The sequence below is a fragment of the Danio rerio genome, chromosome 5 (genome assembly GCF_052040795.2).
Source record: "Danio rerio strain M-AB ecotype USA chromosome 5, GRCz13ab, whole genome shotgun sequence".
Classification (NCBI taxonomy): domain Eukaryota; kingdom Metazoa; phylum Chordata; class Actinopteri; order Cypriniformes; family Danionidae; genus Danio; species Danio rerio.
The window spans coordinates 32,648,450-32,672,312 of NC_141025.1; the positions used below are offsets into that span (position 1 = coordinate 32,648,450).

At 40.2% G+C, this 23,863-nt stretch overlaps 1 protein-coding gene across 11 annotated transcripts in view; it reads right to left on the reverse strand.

Moving 5' to 3' along the window:
- Window positions 1–323: 323 nt before the first annotated feature.
- Window positions 324–23,863, reverse strand: part of sh3glb2b (SH3-domain GRB2-like endophilin B2b) — a 42,700-nt gene continuing 19,160 nt past the window's right edge. For 2 of the 11 annotated variants that reach the window (XM_087251544.1, XM_087251545.1), the window contains exons 6-9: window positions 14,764–14,853; window positions 13,828–13,928; window positions 5,311–5,557; window positions 336–1,120 (exon numbers count right to left, since the gene is read on the reverse strand). In XM_087251544.1, the coding sequence (XP_087107670.1) occupies window positions 1,013–1,120; window positions 5,311–5,557; window positions 13,828–13,928; window positions 14,764–14,853 (546 nt within the window). In that variant the 3' untranslated portion in view covers window positions 336–1,012. 11 annotated transcript variants of the gene reach the window in all.

Below are 23,863 nucleotides of genomic sequence, written 5' to 3' on the forward strand. Positions count from 1 at the left end.
TTTAGAGCGTCATTATGGAGGTTTTACGTTATAACTAGCATGGTTCAAATGATGGATCTGCGACAGAGAAACTACGGTTTTGGGGAAACACTTATCACTACATCGTTCTTTTCCCAAACGATGCATCGTATTATGATAGTTCAGCTACCCCGGAGAGTTTTTTTTTTTTTTTTGTAGAAAGTTTGTGTTGGATGGTTATGGTTTGAATTCAAAACACACTTTACTTTGTTTTGGCCCAATTTAGTTTGAAAGGACATCGCACCAGTTCATTCGTCAATTTCAAGTACCTACTGGACACAACAACCCATGCTGAAAAGACAAGATCTCGATCAAGACCCAGTAAAACTCTCTTTATTATATATTCAAACTGTATTCATTCAATATGCATCACTATTTGGAACAAGCACAGACCACAGAGAACAAAGGGGGAAGTTTGAGACAAAGCAGATACCAATGACTAATGAGCGTAAAGCAAATCATGAAATCACAGAAAAACTGCATACAGCTCATCATTACCTCACCAAATACCCTCATAATTCTGCCAACCGATGACAGAACACCAGTTTGCCATATCAGATGTGCCGTTGTCAAAACCTCCATACAAAGCTATTGTAGATGAGCAAGATAACACGCAAACAAGCAAAGCCCAGATGTTTAGTGTTGCCAGCACATGATCACACACACACAAATGCACGTCCAGCTCCAGCGCAAAAGCTTTTCGGTTTTGTGTTCTTCGATTTGTAGGGTAAGAAAAGCTTGGTAGAAATCTAGCAGTCACGAAATAAAACCTCCTTATTTGAAGTAATGGCTTACGCAGGATGGTCCTCAAATGAAACAACATACACATAGAACAAAACGTTTTATGCACAGTAACATCAGAACACAACAGACCTAGATGTGAATCTCGAAAAAAAAAAAAAAAAGAAAGGGATAATTTCACTGAGTGTTCAGCAGTGCTTGAGTATTTGTTCATGCATATTTCTGTGTGATTTCGTGTTTGAGGACGGGACGTCTAGCTTAGAAGCTCCAGGTATGTGACAGGCACTTTGCCTTTCTGGTTGCCTCGCTCTCCGATAAGCCAGTCTGGGTCCATGCCGGGCACCGTGTACACCGTAATCAGCTACAAAGAAACAAACAATAACATGAAAAAGACCCTTGGGTGTGTCGCCATCAGCACATTCCTCCATATTCTACATATAACGTAGTAGCAGACGTGTAGGAACAAAAGTTAATAGACGCGCATTGATGGAAAACATTTGTAAACATTCTTTTAAAACTTTTCCAGAATACAGTTGTGCATGTCAGAGACGGATGAGTGATGCAGACTGCAAGAAAGCCACCAAGAGGGCAAAATAGAGGCGGTTAATTGATTCCTAATGGTTTCAAGATGAATTTACTTTATCTACAGTGTCTTTGACATTGGCTTTTGTTTAAATTATGGCCCAATCCCAACTCTACCCCTTAGGCCCAATCCCAATACTATTTTTATATTAAATAAACCTTATTTAAAGAACATTTTTATTGTGATAAAAGCCAAGTAATAATATAGAACAAATGTATATTTCCAGTTTTTTTTCTTAGTCACTTTGGTTTATTTCTCAGATCAGAATTGAAATTCTCAAAACTATCCGTTTAATCTGCACATAATTGTTTCACTTGTGCACAAGAAAAAAGCAGTTTCTCATTCATTTGAACAAGTTGCAAATACTTTTGTACATCCATGCAAATGGTTATGTGCAATCCTCTTATGCTTACTGCATTGTCGATTGCTTATGTCATGTACTGTAGATCAAAATGTATTATATTGGCCTCTGTTGAATAGTCTCACCCCTCACAACATTTAATATCTTGTTCATGTCTTTACATGCCAAATGTCTGAACATGTTGTCATAATATTTTGTCTTAACGCATTTTTCTACACATTTCCATTAGACTTTTTTTTTTCTAAATCTGTCTACAATTGGTACATTTCCCCCAGGTGATTCTTGACTTTGTCTAATGAAGGTGCATCTTAAAGCAGATTGTCCTTTGTTCACATTTCTATTTTTTTTTCTTTGCTATTTACTGCAGTCTTTTCCTTTCTGCATCACAACGATATAATCGGTCAACAAATTACAAACAGCAAATTTTTTTAAAAAAAGTAAAAAAAAAACAAAAAAAACATAGATTACATCAGAACTCCTCTCTAGAACACAGATATATTTACAATATGACTACTGTTTTATCCGGTCACAATGACACAAGAATTTGTCACTCTGATGGCACTGACACATTCATTGACACAGGCATTTTTGAGAGATGAGATAAGGATTTTGAGCAAGAGACTGGCCTTTACAGGTAACCCATGGTGTTTTGCTATTTGTACGTGTTGTTTTGAGAAATGCACTTACTGTTTTGCAAATTTCAGTTCATATCTGAGAAATGTACCAAAGTGATTGAGAAAAACTAATGTATGCCATATTTTATGGGGCTTAAAATGAGGCACTGTATGCCTCAGCACGAGCTGAGATTTTACACAAGTAAATGTTGTTCTCAATAGCTTACATTCATTCATTTTCTTGTCAGCTTAGTCCCTTTATTAATCCGGGGTCACCACAGCGGAATGAACCATAAACTTATCCAGCACATTTTTTACACAGTGGATGCCCTTCCAGCCACAACCCATCTCTGGGAAACATCCACACACACATTCACACACACACTCATACACTACGGACAATTTAGCCAACCCAATTCACCTGTACCACATGTCTTTGGACTGTGGGGGAAATCGGAGGAACCGGGAGGAAACCCGCGTGATTGTAGGGAGAACATGCAAACTCCAAACAGAAACACCAACTGAGCCGAGGATCGAACCAACGACCTTCTTGCTATATATATATAATCTCCTAGGTGCTTAGTTTTATATACGGCCATGGACATGGAACACAATGGAGTGTCCCTAAATGATGCACACACACACTTTGGTATTGTAACTCATGAAATACACTTCCCCTTATCCTGTTAGGATAACCTCAAATATGACTAAGCAGTAATTGGTTGTTCTCCAATTTGGATTCTGCAGAACTTCTGAGACAGTGGAACTGTTGATTTATACATTCAATGGTCAAATAAAGAGAAATGGCACACATCATGTTGAAAGTAGAAATGGTCCTGTCTAGGGATGCAATGATTATAGATTTTGGTTGTACAATTATAGTCTGGAGGAATAATGATGGTTTTATGGTTATTACAACTATTATGCATTCATTAATTTCAAAACACCACTAGTTCATACAATTACAAGAAAACTCCTTGTATTTAAAGTGTTTTTTACCGCTGCTAACAAATTATTACAGCACAATATATATATATATATATATATATATATATATATATATATATATATATATATATATATATATATATATATATACACACACACACACACACACACACACACACACACACACACACACACACACACACACACATATATATATATATACATACATATATATACATACACACACATATATATATAATGATAATAAAGTGAAAAAAGCTAAGTATTTCCTTTTTAAAGAGAACAAATGTAGTCAAAGGCTGCTGAAGCTCTTTCTAAAAGTCACTTTTGATCAACTACATTACAAAATTGTTTGGTATTTTATTTTCTATTTTTTGTTCTCTCTTTGGAGTAGAAATGTGTATATTCCATACAAAGTATGAAGCTGATCGGTCCAGTTCTTATCACGTGACTCGCAGTGTGCTCGCAGCATTCTTTCAACTAGGTGCGCCTGGAAAGCGTGAGAGCACGTTACTCCCAATATGCACACACAAGCCACTCGCCTGCATTGGAAATAACAAATTTGCTTGCACAAAAGACACAATATGTGAATGGCTCTTAGATAATAGCCTCACCCATAGTTAATCCAGTGTGCTTAAGTATTAGCCTCGCTGTACAAGCTTGGAGAGCGCACAGGTGGCATAACTTTGTTTAGTTGCAGCAGTTTTGTTCCATGCAGAAATGCAGTGTTGAGAAGCTTTTAAGATTAATTAACCATGACAAATTAAATCGCAGTTAATAGTGAAATAGGTTAATCTAAAAATCCAAATTTGCATGCCTTTAACTAAAGAAGTATTATTCATTCAAGATTCGGTTTCATGACAAACTTTTTTTTTTATTTTTGTTTTTCAATCTCACGGGAATCTCCATATCTATATTATTAAGTCTGACCCTTCTAGCAACGGTTAAAAAGAGGATCGCTTTCCATACAGCTGTTACTTGTGCTTGTATTTATAATGGATGCTTGACAAAAAAGCCTCCACAGTTACTTTTTCCAAAATAACTCCATGCATAGTGCCAAAAACATGACAAAAAGGACAAGCTAAGGCGCATCAACTTACTTTCAGTTCTCAGATTATAAGATTCTATATTTGGACCAGGTTCAAATCAGGGAAATAAAAAAATCCCATTTGAACAGCTTTTGAAGCTAACAAGTGCTCAAATGTGCAGAATTGTAATCACATATGCTGCCTTTACAAATTCTGAAATTACATGACGGCTTTTAATACAGAATCTAAAACTACATTAAGACACTTCTTCAGATACAGGTATGGAAAATCTTGTTCAGTGAGGCATGTGCTATTTTGATCGTAACAAGACAGTTCTAATTTATTTATTTATTTGTTTGTTTATTTAATTCCAATATTTTTCTTCTAAGTTCTAGCTTCAATTTAGTTTGTCCTTCAGACTTGTTCCTGTTCTTCAATCTTTAACTATACCAAGTATCAACTGTTAAAAAAAAAAAGTGGCCCAGATTTTTCTTTTGAATAAAATTAACCATTTTAACACAATCATATTATCTCAATGAATAATATAAGGCCATTAAAAATGATACACATACACACACACACACATTTTAGTCAACATTTGAAATGGATCACCACCTTTCATCAGTGGACCTAAATCTATTGAACACCCATTTTTGTCTTGGGACAATTTTGGAAAACGTTTTTAATTCACTTCAAATGTTGACTACTGTATATATGCAGCAAAGATTGCTAAAGTCAATAGACTTAGACACCAGTCTCAGTGTACTTAATTCTGCTGACATCTTTCCATAGCCAATTTTACAGCCCTCTAATTTGACTCAAATCAATTGAAATGTACTGTATGAACCTCATCCTCACTATTTACTGTACATTTGCCTTTCTTTAGAAGAAAAATATGAACAAGATGTCAAATTTGAGCTACTACTGTCTAGTAAATTATTTCAGTCACTGAAAGAAAGAGAAAAGAGAAAGCTTCTGTTTTTAATCAGCTCTTACCTCGTCTGCGAGAAGAGAAAGTTCACTTGTATCTGCAGCATCGTAGTCATACAGCACTTTAGCCTTGCGAGTGCCAGTGGCAGGAGGCTTGACCTCTTCAATCTTCAGTGTGTTGGACTCCAGCGCATTGGGGGGGTTTGGTGGACGACTGGGTGATGAAGGCCCAGGTTGTGTGCCAGTGGAAAGGGGAGAAGGGCCTGCTGACACCCCTGATGTGGAGGCGTTCACAGCAAAAGCATTAGGAAACCTGAAACCACACAGTTAAAGTCAGAGACTCTGTGTTTGTATTTTTACATGTGCATTAATATTTTGATCATATATTTATATATAAAGCTGAAGTCAGAGTTATTAGCCCTTCTTTTAAATTTTAATTTGTTCACATTTTTCCTCAATTTCTGTTTATTGAAGAGAATTTCATTGAAGAGAATTACTAAACAATCATTTTAATAACTGATTACTTTTATCTTTGCCATGATGACAGTACATAACATTTGACTAGATATCTTTCAAGGTGATAGTATTCAGCTAAAGTATGATTTAATTTAAAGGCTTAAATGGGTTAATTGGGGTAATTAGGCAAGTCATTGTACAAGCAATGGTTTGTTCTGTAGGCAAATGAAAAAAAATTTGTTTAGGGGGCTAATAACAAACCTTAAAAAAAGTAAATTAATTTAATAATAATAAAAGGCTTTTATTTTAGTCAAAATAAAAAAGTACTTTCTCAAGGAGAAAAAAATATTATAGGAAATGCTGTGAAAATATCCTTAATCTTTTGAATAATAAAAAAGCTAATAATTTTGACTTCAACTGCGTGTGTGATAACTTTTAAATAACTTTTTCTTATGAAGGGCCGAAAACTAAACTTTACTGAAGGTGGTGAGAGAAAAATAAACCAGACTGTTGTCAATGTAATCTTCTAATTTATTATTATATCATTTATTATATAATTCAATTAATACTATAATTTAATTACATTTCAAATACTTTAAATGTGAATTATGATAATACATTTTTGTATAATTTGCTTGCATAATGTCCTCTATTTAACAAGTGACTTTTTTTTTTTACCTGATTTATTTAATTAAAACACTAAATTTCAGTTTGTTTGTTTATTTTTTTTTTTTTGCTCATCGGTTAAAAAACAAAACTTATGTTAAATTAGAAATGACAATCTCTGTTAAAGGCATTCCCCCAAAATTTCACATCATTCTCCCTCTCTTCTCAGAAGGTGTGGAGGGCCAAATCAAAGGTTACTATTGGCCAACTTTGGCCCGTGGGCCGTATATATAATTATAATTAATAATTAACACACACACACACACACACACACACACACACACACACACACACACACACACAAACACAAACACAAACACAAACACACACACAAACACACACACACACACACAAACACACACAGATACAGTTAAAGTCATAATTATTAGCCCCCCTGAATTATTAAACCCCCGGTTTATTTTTTTCCCCAATTTCTGTTTAACGGAGAGCCAGGTTTTTAACACATTTATAAACATAGGTTTTAATAACTTATTTCTAATAACTGATTTATTTATTTTTGCCATGATGACAGCAAGTAATATTTGACTAGATATCTTTCAAGACACTTCTGTACAGCTTAAAGTGACATTTAACGGCTTAACTAGGTTAACAAGATTAACTAAGTTATTGTATAACGATTGTTTGTACTGAAGACTTTCAAAAAAAATATAGCTTAATAATTTTGTCCTTCAAATGGTGTTTCAAAAATTAAAAACAGCTCTTATTCTAGCCAAAATAAAATAAACAAGACTATTTAAATAAGAAAAAAAAAGAGGGGGGGGGCTAATATATATATATATATATATATATATATATATATATATATATATATATATATATATATATATATATATATATATATATATCAAATGTAATAAAAAAAAAATCACTGGTCATATTAATAAATTTGTGCCATTTGCCCAGTCTCGATTCATTTCCATACCCAGCGTGTTTGTAGGAGACAAAACTCTTTTTTAATCACAAACCAAACCCGTTTTAGATAAATTGGGTCGGACGTGGCAAATGTCTATTGCAAATGGTGATGGAACGTTCGAGGTTACTAAAGTAACCCTTCGTTCCCAGAGGAGGGGAACGGAAGCACTATAAGTGGATTTGATGTTCTAAATCCATGTATGGGAGATTCGGTTCAGAAGCTACTCGTCTGAAAGAGTATTGAACGGGCCAATTAAGAATGAATTGGCAGCGCAAGCCTGCGCAGGTGTGCAGCATATGCAATCAACTGAGTATATAAGCACACCTGGCGCCAGCAGACGCTATCCTTTTTAAGCTGAAGAGACTTTTAACAGCTAAGGGACAGTCATTATGGCGACGGAGTATAGTGTTTCCGTTCCCCTCCTCGGGGAACGAAGAGTTACTTTGGTAACCTCGAACGTTCCCCTTCGGGGGGAACTCCAGCACTATAAGTGGATTTGATGTTCTAAATCCACGTATGGGAGCCCATTGAAAGCGCCATAATGACTGCACCTTACCAACACCCACCATGAGAGAGCGGTCAGGCAAGCGTGACGCACCCAAATCATGAGAGGCGCGGTCCTCCAACGTGCCCTTGGCCCTAACTTATCCCACTTCAAAAGAAGTTTTACGGAAAAGGTATATTTTTTTGGGAGTCGCTAACGTCTAGATAATTCTAGGAATATACGACAGTACGTTGGGAAGCGTGCCATCCCAGTAGGGAGGACGCTGCGGAGACCATCCGCACCCAATAGGGGAACAAATGGAATTACATATGGACTAACCCTAAAAAGGGGTAGTGCGCATAAGAAGGTGGCTAGCAGATAGGGAAAGCACGGTGCCACCCAGGGGAGGGAACTTAACCGTGGCGGAAAAGCATATGGGGATCACCAGCGGGGATCGGCCATAGCAGGCACCTATAACGACCTACAACGTAATGGGCCAGCAAGTGACTCCTCCGCTGAGTCAGTGCTGGGGGCCTCGGAGGAATCTGCAGGGCTCACCGAATGGGGAACTTTACTGACAGACAGGAGGGTGCACATCTCTCCGTGTTAGGGAAAAAAGGCACCGCAAGCGTGTACAACACCTACCGAGTTGTTTCCTCAATCACCAAAGGTACCTAACACCCTTGAGGAAACCGGCTCCACTCGCAGATTATAAAATCTTGCAAATGTGTTGGGTGTCGCCCAGCCCGCAGCTCTACAAATGTCTGTTAAAGAAGCGCCGCGTGTACACGCCCAAGAGGATGCGACGCTCCGAGTGGAGTGCGCACGCACTCCCGGGGGGCGCGGCTGACCTCTGCTCAAATAGGCACATGAAATGGCCTCCACAATCCAGTGGGATAAACGTTGTTTAGACACGGCACTTCCCTGCTGCCGTCCGCCATAACAGACAAAGAGCTGCTCAGAAGATCTAAAGTTCTGAGTACGGTCCACATAAATGCGCAGAGCGCGAACTGGACAAAGTAAGGACAGGGCTGGGTCTGCCTCCTCCGGGGGCAGCGCTTGCAGGCTTACTACCTGATCTCTAAAGGGAGTGGTAGGAACTTTGGGCACATAACCCGGGCGGGGTCTCAGGATAATGTGAGAAAATCCCGGCCCGAATTCCAGGCACGAGTCACTGACCGAAAATGCCTCCAGGTCCCCGACCCTCTTAATGGAGGCCAACGCGACCAGCAGAGCTGTCTTCAGGGACAGAAATCTTAAAGATACTGTATCAAGTGGCTCGAAGGGATCAAATCGCAGGCTCGTGAGAACGAGAGCGAGATCCCAAGAGGGCGTGAGAGGGGGGCGAGTTGGATTAATTCGCCTAGCGCTCTAAGGAACCGGATGATGAGGTTATGCTTTCCCACGGTGCCGCCAGCCACCGCGTCATGGTGAGCGGAGATGGCGGCAACGTAAACCTTGAGAGTGGAGGGCGACAGCCTACTGTCCAGCTTCTCTTGAAGGAAAGAGAGCACAACACTGATCTGGCAGGATCGGGGGTCTTCTCTGCGAGAGACACACCGCTCAGTGAATAGACTCCACTTCAGGGCGTAGGCGCGCCTCGTAGAGGGGGCTCTAGCCTGAGTGATGGTATCAACCACCGCGGGCGGCAGGTTACCCAAGTCTTCCTCGCGTCTATGGATCACACGTGGAGGTTCCAGAGATCAGGACGAGGGTGCCAGACGGTGCCTTGTCCCTGAGAAAGTAGGTCCTCTCTCAAAGGGATCTGCCATGGGAGGGCCGTCGCGAGGAGGGAGAGCTCTGATATCCAGGTCCGGTTGGGCCAGAGGGGCGCAACTAACAGAACCTGTTCCTCGTCCTCCCTGACCTTGCACATTAACTGCGCGATCAGGCTCACTGGGGGAAACGCATACTTGCGTATGCCCCGAGGCCAGCTGTGGGCCAGTGCATCCGTGCCGAGAGAGCCCCCTGCAGGGAGTAAAACAACTGGCAATGAGCGTTCTCGGGGGAAGCAAACAGATCGATCTGGGCCTCCCCGAATTGCGCCCATATCAGCTGGACAGACTCGGGGTGGAGTCTCCATTCTCCAGAGTGAATCTTCTGCCGTGAGAGCACATCGGCTGCACAATTGAGCATACCTGGGATGTGAATGGTGCACAGCGACTTCAGCCGCGGGTGACTCCAGAGGAGCAGACGGCGGGCGAGCTGAGACATGCGGCGAGAGCGCATACCCCCCATGTGGTTGATATACGCCGCCGCCGCCGTACTGTCCGTCCTGACCAGCACGTGTTGCTGCTCCAGCACCGGAGAAAAACGGCGGAGAGCAAGAAACACTGCCAACAGCTCTAGGCGATTGATATGCCAATGCAGCTGGGCACCTACCCACAGGCCCGCAGCTGCATGCCCGCGACACACGGCTCCCCAGCCTGTGCTGGAAGCATCTGTCGAAACAACATGACTGGACGCCTGTCCCAGAGGCACACCGGCCTGCAGGAACGAGGGGTCGTTCCAGGGGCTGAGGGTGCGGCGACACAGCGCAGTAACAGAGACTCGGTGTGTGCCCGCATGCCATAAGCGTCTCCGAACTTGATCTTGAAGCCAGAGCTGAAGTGGTCTCATATGGAGCAACCCGAGCGGCGTGACAGCCGCAGCGGAAGCCATATGCCCCAGGAGCCTCTGAAAATATTTCAGTGGGACCACTAATTTGCTGTCGAGCTCCCTCAGACAGTTCAGCAGCAGGCGAGCGCGCTTTCCGGAGAGGCGCGCTACCATGGTGACTGAGTCCAGCTCCATCCCGAGAAAAGAGATCCTCTGCACCGGGGCGAGTTTGCTCTTTTCCCAGTTGACCTGCAACCCCAATAGGCGGAGATGCCGGAGCACCTCGTCTCTGTGCGCAGTCAATTGCTCCCGAGAGTGGGCTAAAATCAGCCAGTTGTCGAGATAATTGAGTACGCGGATGCCCACAAGCCGCAGAGGCGCTAGGGCACCCTCCGCGAGTTTGGTGAAGACCCGCGGAGACAGAGAGAGCCCGAAGGGGAGGACCTTGTACTGCCATGCTCGACCTTCGAACGTGAACCGCAGAAACTGACGTGGCGTGGAAGAATGGAGACATGAAAATACGCGTCCTTCAGGTCTATGGCTGCAAACCAATCCTGAGGACGAACGCATCGGAGGATGCGCCTCTGCGTAAGCATTCTAAACGACAGCTTGTGAAGGCAGCGATTCAAAACGCGCAGATCTAGGATTGGCCGTGACCCACCGCTCTTTTTGGGTACGATGAAGTACGGGCTGTAAAACCCGCTCTCCATCTCGTCTGGAGGTACTGGCTCGATTGCACCCTTCGCCAGGAGGGCAGCAATCTCCTCTCGCAAGACAGGGGCGGACAGGGGATTGACCCTGGTGAAATACACTCCCGTAAACAGGGCAGCGCGGAGCGGGTGTGCTGATCCGGGGAGCGCGAGGGTCCCACAGAAGAGCTGGAGGAGAGCGATTCGCTCTGGCTCCGCACCCTGACTCCGGAAAAGGGGCTTGGGGGCTGGGAAAAGGAAGACCGTCCCCCCAGCACCCGTGAGCCGCTGGCGGAGCATGCAGACCCTGCGAGCTGAGAGGCGGCGCGTCCCAGACTGGCAGGGCTTGCAGTGCTTGTGAGCCACTGGCGGAGCGCACTGAACCTGCGAGCTAGAGAGCACAGTGTCTCAGACTGGCAGATTTCGGGCTGTCACATCCGGGGAAGTGAAAAAGTGCCCTTTCATTTCATGGCAGTAAAAGGTGCCGTTGAAAATGGCGCCCCGCCCTCCAGCGGGGAAGAGCAAGTTCCCTCTTCTCCAGATTACCTGTCCCAGGGACGCTTCGCGGTCCGTTGCCAGACTTAGCGGCGTTCTGGGCAGGGGGAGCTGCCTGCTTCTGAGGTGCTTGACGCGCTCGCTTCGCCAGAGGCGTGTGCGGGGGCGGTGCAGCTCTCGTAGGCGGGCACCTTCGGCGAGGAGCAGGTATGGATGGCACGGCGGGCGGAGCGGGCTACGGATTCGCCGATAAGACATCACCCATCAGACTGCTCTCTCACTGCCTCGAATTCCTGGGTGAATTTGCAGACAGTGTCGCCGACCAGCTTGGGATATGGACAAGTCAAGAAAGCGGACTTTGTCGACTTCGCGCATACCAGCCAAGTTCTAGTCAGGGGTGGCGCTCCTGGATCACTAGTGTGGACATCGTCCTCCCCAAAGCACACGCAGCGGACTCAGTAGTCCGAGGAGCTTAGTCGGCTGCGGTGCGAAGCTCATAAGCCTGGGTTGGACCCACCCTTGTGCAGCTCGGCCAGCGCCTGCGCTTGGTAGCGCTGGTAGGTGGCTATCGCTTGCAAGGCGGAAGCAGCCTGGTCCGTAGCTTTGCAAGCTCTGACTCCGGGGAGCAGAAACTTACAGGCTTTGGATGGGAGACGAGGCGGACCCCACCAAGAAGAGGCGCCGCGCGGACTAACTGCCATAGCGCACTCAACCTGAGGAGTTGCCACATACTCCCTGGCCGCTCCACCACCAAGAGTGGTGAGGGTGGAGGGACACGCAGCACGAGCAGAAAAAAGTGCTCTTTAAGACCGCGTGAGCCTACTGTGCGTCACCGGGAAGAAGGGAACACCCCTCTAGTCAGTCCGGCCGCGGAGCTGGGGGAAAAACCATCTCCAACCCACGGCCGAAGCAGCCCGGGAAAGCACGGCCAACACGTCCGTTTCAGTATCCGTTTTGACAGCGCTCACCTGCCCGAAGGGGGCGAGGGGGTCCGGATCATCGTCGGACAATGAAAGCCCACCCTCCGATGCCGCGGGGGACATCTGATCTCCGGTGTCAGCAAACGTGAGAGCTACCATCTGATTAGACGGATCACTCCCAGTACCCGAAGCTTGGATGGAGCGCTTGGAGGAGCGAGAGGTCCGCGAGCCCTTAGGTGGCGGATTATCTCTCGCTGGAACCCTCAGATCTGCCCGAGCGCCCGCTGAAGAGCGGGAGGCGACTAGGGTGGCTGCGCTCTCTTACGAAAGCTAGCCGTGATCTCAACCGCGTGACGGTCATGGCATCGCAGTGACGACATGAACCGCCCCCGAGCACCACATTAACATGCTGGACCCCCAAACATGTAATGCAGTGAACGTGCCCATCATCCGGAGCCAGGAAACCCCGCAACCAGAAACGCACAGTCGGAGCGTCTTCCTGAAAAGGACGTGCTGCACGACTGTGTTGCTCTTTTAGGATGCTTTGCAGCAATACGCACCGCTCATGGAGGACCGGACCCAAAGGGACACCAGGCAAGGGAGAAACCCAGCTCGACCGTCTGCCGCTGCGTGGACTCGCTCTGGACCGGGAGACACTCGTTCGCTCGAAGTGGCTGTAGACAGCAGGAGGAACCCTCATGAAGCTCGATCAGAAAAGTCTCTGAAGCGAAAAGGATAGCGTCTGCTGGCGCCAGGTGTGCTTATATACTCAGTTGATTGCATATGCTGCACACCTGCGCAGGCTTGCGCTGCCAATTCATTCTTAATTGGCCCGTTTAATACTCTTTCAGACGAGTAGCTTCTGAACCGAATCTCCCATACACGGATTTAGAACATCAAATCCACTTATAGTGCTGGAGTTCCCCACGAAGGGGAACATAAGCTGTTGCTCACATATAAGACAGACAGGACATGAAAGTCAAAAGCCTTTACATCTCTCAGTCACATGAACAAAATTGCTTAAACACTGTCTGTAAACTCTTCCCTTTTTCAGATGATGGTAAAAGTTACTCACGTATCTCCGTTTGCACTAAGAAAAGAAAAAGCAGAAAACAAAGCTGATATGAAGAAGTTGATATGAAAAAGCTTTTTACTAGAAACACAGCAGTCATTAGGTGCTCATTATTACTCATAAATGTTTTGTAACATCTACTACATAACAAAGTGTGTCCAGAGAAAATGATGAATATGAGGCATATGACACTCAAAAGCAAGGTTTCAAATTGGTGCTAACTCCACTTCTAAATCACTAATGTAAAAATCCCCAAGTGAAGTTCTTACCTGCTCAGTTCTTTCTGAAGGTCCTGCATGTGCCTGTGACACTGAGCGTAATAAGCAGCCTGAGCCTCCACAAACTCATGCAGACAGCGTAGGTGGTTCACCTGCAATGGAAAGTCAATTTAAAGGGAGCAAAATAGAGAACTCATTTTGTTTAAATAGAAATAAATAATTACCAATGTTTAAATGACTGGGACTGGTATGATATTTTATATTAATTTGCTAAAAAGAAAATAACAATAATACTAAAAAGAAAAGAAAAATGAGACCCACATAACATGCAAAAAAATAAAATAAAATGAAATTTAAAAAAATAACACGTTTTTACAATTTATTAACTGTTTCCCTTATTTTAAATATATATTAAATATATTATTTTATTAAATTATTTTAGGTTAAAATGGCAAATATTTAACTAAACTAAGGGAAGTTGTAGGGCCAAATTCTTAATTTTTTTGATCACACAGGAGGCAAGACTACAGGAAGGTTATAAAAGCACCAAAAACTGAAATTAAAAATGTATTTTAGTCAGAATTTTACTATAGGTCAACAAATATATTTTGGCAAAATTTTCCCTCCATATCATAGGTCTCAAACTCAATTCCTGAAGGGCTGCAGCTCTGCAAAGTTTTGCTCCAAGCCTATTCTAAGACAGCTAATTCAACTAATCGAGGTGTTTCAGAATAGCTTTGAACACCTTGATTATTTGGATTAGCCGTGTTTGATTAGGGCTGAGGCAAAACTATGCATAGCTGTGGCCCTCTAGGAATTGAGTTTGAGTCCTATGCTATATATAGAGGTGATATAGCTACTAGTATATATTGTCAGTTTTGTTGTGCTTGCATGTGTGGAAAAGTTTAAAGCATGTGTTTTACAACACTAATTGTGCGCCCCAAACCCCTTTATGTCCAGAACGGTCTGTGGTGCAGAAAGACTCACATGTGTGCTGCTGATGCCCTCCAGCAGGAGGCGAGTCACTTCTGCCTGTCTGTCAAACTCCGTCTGAGCCACACGCAACTCATGCTCTGCCTGGGCGCACACAAACACCCACACACATTATCCACATAGCTCAAATAGTATTTGTTTATAGTCATCTTGGATTGGTCTGTCTACTTCAGTCAACATAAACATTCTTCCTAAAGTAATAAAGCACCTCCTTTTATAATCTTGTTATGAATAAAACCACAAAAGACATCTTTTTGATAGGGACAGTGAGAGAAGACAGGAAGCCATGGGGAAGCAGACTGAGAGAGCAACACAGGCCAGACTCCTTAACCACAACCCACATCGGTCACAAGACTCATGTGGATCAACATGTGCACAATTGTTTCGCCAATTCATTAAACACCATTTACAACTGTTAGTGGTTTTAGACATGAAACATGCACAGTGAAAAGTATTCAAGTATGCATTGTCAAAAACACAAACACGAAAACTAATTACAGTAAATGAGTTTTGGTCATTAGATTGACTGCTGTTTGAGATAATAGATAAAGTTCAGGCAAATAACGTAATCATTATATTTTATAAAAAAAAAAGACAATGTTGTTCATTCATTTTTGAAAACCCTTTTATAATAAAATCGTTCTAACACCAAAGAAATGGCAGAATTTTGAAACTGCTGTCACAAAAACTTCTTTCGGTAAAGGTAGAAGGCAAAGATGACTACAAATGAATCAAGTCATAACACATCCATTTTTTCATTTTTACAGAAATTCTTTTATAGCTACTGTTTTATTTTCATATGTGACCCTACATATGAACCACAGTCTAAAGTTATGGGTAAATACACTCACCGTCCACTTTATTAGGTAAATCTTACTAGTACCAGGTTGTACCCCCTTTTTGACCCTGAACCACATTCTGAAGTCATGGGTATGTACACTCACCAGCCACTTTATTAGGTACATCTTAATAGTTCCAGGTTGTACCCCCTTTCGCCTTCACTACTGCCTTAATCCTTCATGGCATAGATTCAACAAGGTACTGGAAATATTCCTCAGAGATTTTGTTCCATATTGACATGATAGCATCATGTAGTTGCTGTAGATTTGTCGGCTGCACATCCATGATGTGAATCTCTCGTTCCACCACATCCCAAAGGTGCTCTTTTGGATTGAGTTCAGGTGACAGTGGAGGCCATCGAGTACAGTGAACTCATTGTCATGTTCAAGAAACCAGTCTGAGATGATTTGTGCTTTATGACATGGTGCATTATGTCATAAAGAGGTGAACATGGTCAGCAACATTTTCCCCAATCTTCTGTTGTCCAAATTTGATGAGTTTGTGTGAACAAAAGCCTCAGTTTCCTGTTTTTAGCTGACAGGAGAGGGACCCGGTGTGGTTTTCAGCTGCTGTAGCCAGTACACCTCAACGTTTGATGTGTTGTGCGTTCAGAGATGCTCTTCTAAATACCTCGGTTATAACGAGTGGTTATTGGAGTTACTGTTGCCTTTTTATCAGCTGGAATCAGTCTGGTCATTCTCCTCTAACCTCTGGCATAAACAAGGCATTTGCGTCCACAGAACTGCCGCTAACTGGATATCTTCTCTTTTTCTGACCATTCTCTGTAAACCCTAGAGATGGCTGTGCATGAAAATTCCAGTAGATCAGCAGTTTCAGAAATTCTCAGACTAGATCACTTAAATCACCATCATTTTTCTCATTTTTGATGCTCTGATTGAACTGCAGCAGATCATCTTGACCATGTCTACATGCCGAAATGCATTGAGTTGCTGTTAAATTTGTGTTAACGAGTATTTGTACAGGTGTACCTAATAAAGTGGCCGGTGAGTGTATGTATGAATGAATGGCAATAAATGCATTATTCGAGTCAAAATTATTGATTTTTCTAATGTGCAAAAAATCATTTTACCTTCCAAATAAACAAATACCCTCCAAGCAAATGTGTGTTTAAACAGACAGATTGGCTCAAATTCAAGGCTAAATTTGGGCTGTCAATAACAATCTAATACTTCTAAGTAAACCCCAAAACTAGACTAGTCATCACATACACAAAATATACTACTCATGTGCAGTCATTCCTTCCCATATGTTTGATGATTAGTCTAGTTTTGAGCTACACATAGACACCTACACACACAAAAATGCTTACTAAGTATCTTAATCCATCAACAGAAAGATTATTTTTAGATTTTAGAAAATATTTCAAGAATAAGGACGTTTATGTTGTGATCCAGGATCACAAATTTGTATAGACAGATTGTGTGACTATATTTGAATATTTACTGAATCTGTATTGTACATTTTCCCCATTAAAGGGATAGATCTAAACCTATAAAACTGTTCTAAAGATAGGTTCTAAACCTTTCTGAATTTCTTTCTTCTGCTGAGCACAAAACAAGATATTCAGTAAAATGCTGGGGGAAAAAGACAGCCATCCAGAATTAAAACAAAAGAAAATGACAATGGGAGTTAATGGCTGTTCTTTCCAACATTCATCAGTATATCTTGCTTTGTGTTTAACAGAAGAAAGAAACTCAAACAGAGCTGACAGTCTTTTTAATGAAATGACAGCTCTTATTACGCAATCATCTATTGGGTAAATTAACACGCAATCATTTATTGCCTCCCTAAGGAAGAAAGCAAACAAAGAAACGTCTAAAAACAGACTGTGGATCTTGCCTGATACTCACTTTATCTACTTCCTCACTCCAGAGCTGGAACATGAAGCATAACGACAAGAGAAAAACAATGATGACAACACACCAGAGACACTCTTTACAAATACACACCCACTGCATGGAGAAAATGCTGACTACATTTCTCAGGTTAAACTTAAGAAATACATACACAAATAAACACGTTGAGGAACTGAAAGAGACATTCTAATGTAATCACACACATGGGCATCTTTAAAATAAATATTTTCAATAAATGTGAAAGGATAAAACCATTTGTACCCCCATGCATTCCACTGATGAAAGGGGACTTTCATGTTTTGACTCATGTAATGGCATTATGTGTACAAGTACAAAATCTATCAACGACATTCAGCAAGGCTGCAACCCAATGATCAAAAGTTACAGGAAAGACTTTTACAATGTTGCACTGGGTTTCAGTTTCAAATAAATGCTGCTGTTTTGACATTTCCAATCATTAAAACAATCCCGAAAAAGTGTTACCACAATTAACATCTCATGAGAATTATCATGCGACAAAGATTAGAGCAATAGACACTTACAATTCAGCTTTAAGTCACAGGAATAAATTAAATTCGAGAATGCATTCAAACAGAAATCACATCAGAAACAACATCCACGTTTTTCATGTATTTTGCTCAAGCGGATACAGCCTTGTTTAACAAAACAAAACTATTTTTCCCACAACAAACATCATTTAATTTTACTTTATTTACAACTGGAAGGAGGCTGCTAGATGCTGAGACTGACCAATCAAATTAGAGTTTACAGAATGAATGAATGAATGAATGAATATATATATATATATATATATATATATATATATATATATATATATATATATATATATATATATATATATATATATATATATATATATATTTATTTATATATATAAATAAATTTTGAATTTTTTTAAAAGACAATAAGGTCAGTTATTAGAAATTAGCTATTAAAAATATTATGTTTAGAAATGTGTTGAAAAAGCTTCTTTTCGTTAAACAGAAATAGGGGAAAAATTATAAACAGGAGGGCTAAAAATTCCAGGGGGCTTATGTTTCTGACTTCAACTGTATATGTATACATGTATGTATGTTTAGTTGTAGTCAGAATTATTAGCCCTCCTTTTAATTTTTTTTTTCCTTCTTTAAATATTTCCCAAATGATGTTTAACAAAATTTTCACAGAAAATGGAGAAAGTCTTATTTGTTTTAGTTCATCTATAACAAAAGCCATTTTACATTTAAAAAAAAAAATTTAAGATTAAAATTCTTAGCCCCTTTAAGCAAATTTTTTTGTCAATAGTCTACAGAACAAACCATCGTTTTACAATAACTTTCCTGATTACTCTAACCTGCCAAGTTAACCTAATTAACCTAGTTAAGCCTTTTAATGCCACTTTAAGCTGTATAGAAGTGTCTTGAAAAATATCTAGTCAAATTATATTTACTGTCATCATGGCAAAGATAAAATAAATCAGATATTAGGAATGAGTTGAAAAAAAAATCTTCTCTCCATAAACAGAAATAAGGGAAAAAATTAAGAAATTAAATTAATAATTCTGACCTTAACCAACTGTAGATGGATGGATGGAGTTAAAGACAAATCTATTTATTAATCATCCTGTAAATTTTGTACTTTTAAAACTGTAATTTCATATTAATAATTTTCCTTTGTCTTTGCCTTGATGACAGTACAATACACATTTACAAAATATTTTGAAATTTACCAGTATTCAGCTTCAAATGCAATATAAAGGCTTATTTATTAATTATGTTAGGCAAGTTAGGTTAATTAGGCAAGTCACAACTTGGACAACAGGGGTTTCTTTTGTACACTGTAAAAAAAAAAAAGTTGAAAACTCAAAACTGTATAGGGCAACGTGCTGCAGAGCTTTCAAACTCAAGTACTGCACTTCACAAATTATTTTCAAGTGTAGGCAACTGAAAGAAAAATGCTATTCTTTCAATATTTTTATTCCAGTCAAACAGAAAGAATTAACACTTACTCCAGAAAAAAAAATATAACACAAGAAAATGTTGAAAGGAAAAATGTCTTTGCTCTGTTAAATATGACTTGGGAAACATTTGAAAATGAATGTAAAATTTCACACGAAGACTGATCATTTAGTCTTTAACTATATATAATAATAAGAAATGAGTATCTGTATCCCCAGCTTTTTGAGCTGTACTGTAAAACCCAACAGTCAACTTTTTGAAATGAAATGAGTGTAGTTAACTCAAAATTGACTGAAAGTTAATTCTACCCATTCAAAAAGAGTTTTGAGCTCAGTGTTGAAGGTAATGAGTTCATTAAATACCCCATTACTTTAACTTAAATGGAGTAAGTTCACGACACTTATATGGACTAGTTTGTTTTTTGGTTGTTTTTTGAACTCCAATGGTTTGTAAAAACTGGTTTCCTCAAACGGTTTGAGTTGCCTTAACCCATTGGGTTTTACAGTACTCAGTTGGTTTGAGTTATCTTCATTTATTGGGTTTTACTGTGCTCAAATTGCTTCATTTACTCAAATGGATTAAGTTCACAGTACTCATTAGGATTAGTTTTTGAACTCATATGGTTTGTCGCAATCGGTTTCCACAAATGGTTTAAGTTACTTTAACTTTTAAGGTTTTACAGTGTACAACCAAATATTCACTCACACAAACACTGCAAATACTATATACAACAACAAAAACATATGCACAGTGTATTGCATATGCTGTCAGCAAAACATTAATCAAACAAACAAGGGGAAAAGCACACTAACACACAACATCATAAGACTGTGTTACTGAGGGAAAACAATGACAGAGGGAAACAGGACTAGTTCTTAACAATGAGTCTTGAAAAGTTAAAAAAAAAAAAAGATTCTACCATCACTGACTACAGGCAATAAATACTGCATGTGTTTAAGCTCACTACTTAAACTAAGGTTTCACTTCGAATTTATATTCATACAACCTTTTCTCTTTCAGCCAGATATGATTCATCAACTTCCCTATCCCACTGCATGAAATGAGAAAAGTAAGAGAGTGGGATGATGGATAAAAATCCCTTTCCTCACCTTCACATTTCAATCAACTAAAATTATGGGTAATGGAAAAAAATCAGCAGAGGATGTGGCAAAAAAAGTGCAACAATGGTGACTGATCTTTTTAATTACTTTGTGTCTTGGCTGATGATTTTCAGGCCAAAACAAAACTATTCCTCCACCACAGAGAACTGACTGTACATCCTGCTAATCTATATTCAAAAGCTGCAAATATATGTGTGGAAAAAGAGTGCAAATGGGGCATATGGAGAGATAGTTAGAGATAGAGATAGAGAGAATGGAGGCAGGATTTCTAAAACTAAGGGTCTGCAGTCTTCTTACCGCAGATGCACTGGCGGACAGAACATAATTTCGTGGCCTAGTCTCCTGAAAGTCAGGCGCAGCCTACAGGTGGAGGGGGGAAAACAGAATTTGACAAAGAATCATGTGTCCGCATGAACTAACCCAGTAGACATCAATGTTTCCTTTTTTAACAAACAAATGAAAATAAACAGTTGACAAATCAGCCTGTAACTTCTCTCTCTCTTTTGTTTCTAAAGTGCTGAAAATAACCAACTCTATCCCCCGGTTTCACAAACAAGGTTTAAAGGCTAGTCAAGATTAAATTGCATGTTTGAGCCATCTCAACTCAAAATAACTGGTGAAGAGATGTCTTAAAATATGTCAGTGTCACTTTTTTTTTGTCTCCACGTGCACACCAGTAATATTTTTTCTAAGGCCATTTTTCTAAACGTGTCTTAAATAGACTAATTTAACTAAGGCCTAGTCCTGGCTTAACCTAAGCCCTGTTTGTGAAACTGAGCCGTTATGTCCTACGTTAACAGTAACAATTAAACTGTTACTCATCAGTCCTTTTGCAGGAGTGATATATTGTAAACCACCACAGTTTTGACACAAAAGAATAACATCGTAGTACAGCTGCATGACACTGTAGATCAGGTGTGACCAACCCTGTTCCTGGAGATCGACCTCCCTGCAGATTTCAGTTGCAACCCATATCAAACACACCTGCCTGTAATTATCAAGTGCTGTTCGGGTCCTAATTAATTGGTTCAGGTGTGTTTGATCAGGGTTGGAGCTGAACTTTGCAGGAAGGTCGATGTCCAGGAACAGGGTTTAGCACCACTGCTGTAGATTTATAACAATGGTTGCTTTTTTTTGCTCAGCTTTGATCTGTAGCATGAGAAGTACAAAACTCTGGTGTCGATGTCCCCTGACAAGCTTATTTATATGATGATGAATTAAAAAGTCAAAGCAGACAAAAGCATCTTAGTCTAAATCCCAATATGCTGAGCAATTTTCTTAACTGCTAAATGACACTGTACACACCTATGCATCACTCTTATACAGCAAATACACAACAATAGAAAGTGTTTCAATTTGTTTCATTTCCTAACCAGCCATTTTATATCTTTTCCTTTCTATCTATCTATCTATCTATCTATCTATCTATCTATCTATCTATCTATCTATCTATCTATCTATCTATCTATCTATCTATCTATCTATCTATCTATCGGCCTATCTGTGTGTCTATCTGTGTGTCTATCTGTCTAGCAAACAATCAAATCAATTGTCTATCTATCTATTCATCCATCCATCGTTTTTCATTTACAGTATATATAGAGAGACACAGAGAAAGATAGACAGACAAATCGAGATTCCATGTGCATTCTTGAGCCCTATAAAATGCATCATGTAAAAGATTATATTTAGTGACTTAACTCAGAAAAGAAAGGTTATAGGTTTGACAGGAATATTCCTTATTTAGTTGATTTATTTTACAATTCAGGTGTCAGACAGTTCAAAAGGTCAGATCTGAACAAGTAAGTGTTTGCTGGAGGCAGCCATGAATGAAAGACACACGCACACAGACCTACACACACACACGGATACTCACATCTCCCTCACACTGTGAGAATAATAACAGAGAGACGTGTTATTGTTTACAATACATTGAAGGGAAAAGATCTGACACAGAGCACACAATCAAACCTATATGACCTTTAGAAAAAATGAAACAAAACATCCATTGGTGACAGACTTATAATGGTATTGCTTTACACACACACACACACACACACACACACAAACACAAACACACTAGACAGCCAGGTTCCTCATGAGGAATAGGATAACATTAATATTTAAGAGTGATGCAGTCTTAATAACTGAAAACCCCTTTTAACTGTGCACTTAACTTGATGATATATTTCCAGATGTGCGACAGGGGTCCACTGGGTTAGTAACGCAAAATGTGTCTATGGGAAATCTATTTAAAATCACACCCAAATGGGCCAACTAAACAACTTTTTCTGAAAAAAACAACAGAATGTGACTCAGCCCTATGAGTAAGTTACATCCGGTGAGGGCAAAATCTTGATTCAATGAAAAGGCAAACCATACGAAGTGAAAGGAGATTAGATTCGCTCATTCACAGATGACATGTCCATGTGCCCTCTGACTCAAAGCTTCCCAGACATTAATCTTCCATTTCCACTTCCATTGTTTCCAAACATAACACAGTTAATGCCCCTAAATTAAGAAAACACAATGAACCACAGACTCACTTTAGCAATGCCCATATACAGCATGAGACAACGTATATCAAAAGTAATAAGGAGTGGCCAGGGGCTAGTGAGTTTGTTCATAGCCATAATAATGGCAACATTCAATCATAATAATGCTAAATAACCCCATTCATTTGTTCACATCAGTTAACAACTACTGTTAAAGGGATATTTCACCCAAAAAATGAATATTTCCTCACCATTTACTGATATTCAATTGGTTTCAAACTTTAGCGAGTTTGCTTCTTCTGTTTGCTTGTTCTGTCATCAGTTATTGACATAATAGGAACAAAAATAATAATAATAATAATAATGCAGAAGTAAATGGCTGTTGCTTTCCAAAATTCTTCAGTATATCTTCCTTTGTGTTCAACAAAGGAACGAAACAGGTTTGAAAAAAGCTGCAGATGGGTAAAATAGGACAGAATTAAAACTATTACTTTAAATATTACTAAGCTCTGTTCTTTTTAATTCTTATTAATACTTTTTTAAAATAAATAATTGTTCTCTGAAGTTTGAAATCCTAAGGCTTCCTTTTTTAAATATATCAAACCTCTTCTGCTCAACAAGCCCATATTTATCACTATGTGAATCACTATCTTTCAGATCTTTTCAGAATTGTTATGTGTTCAAACTTTAAGATGAAGTCATTTGGTCGCAGGGCTTTTAGTTTTGTTATGGAACTCCCTACCTTTCCACTTTTGCCAGGTAGACACTATTTGCAATCTCAGATAAAGCTTTTTTGTTCAGAA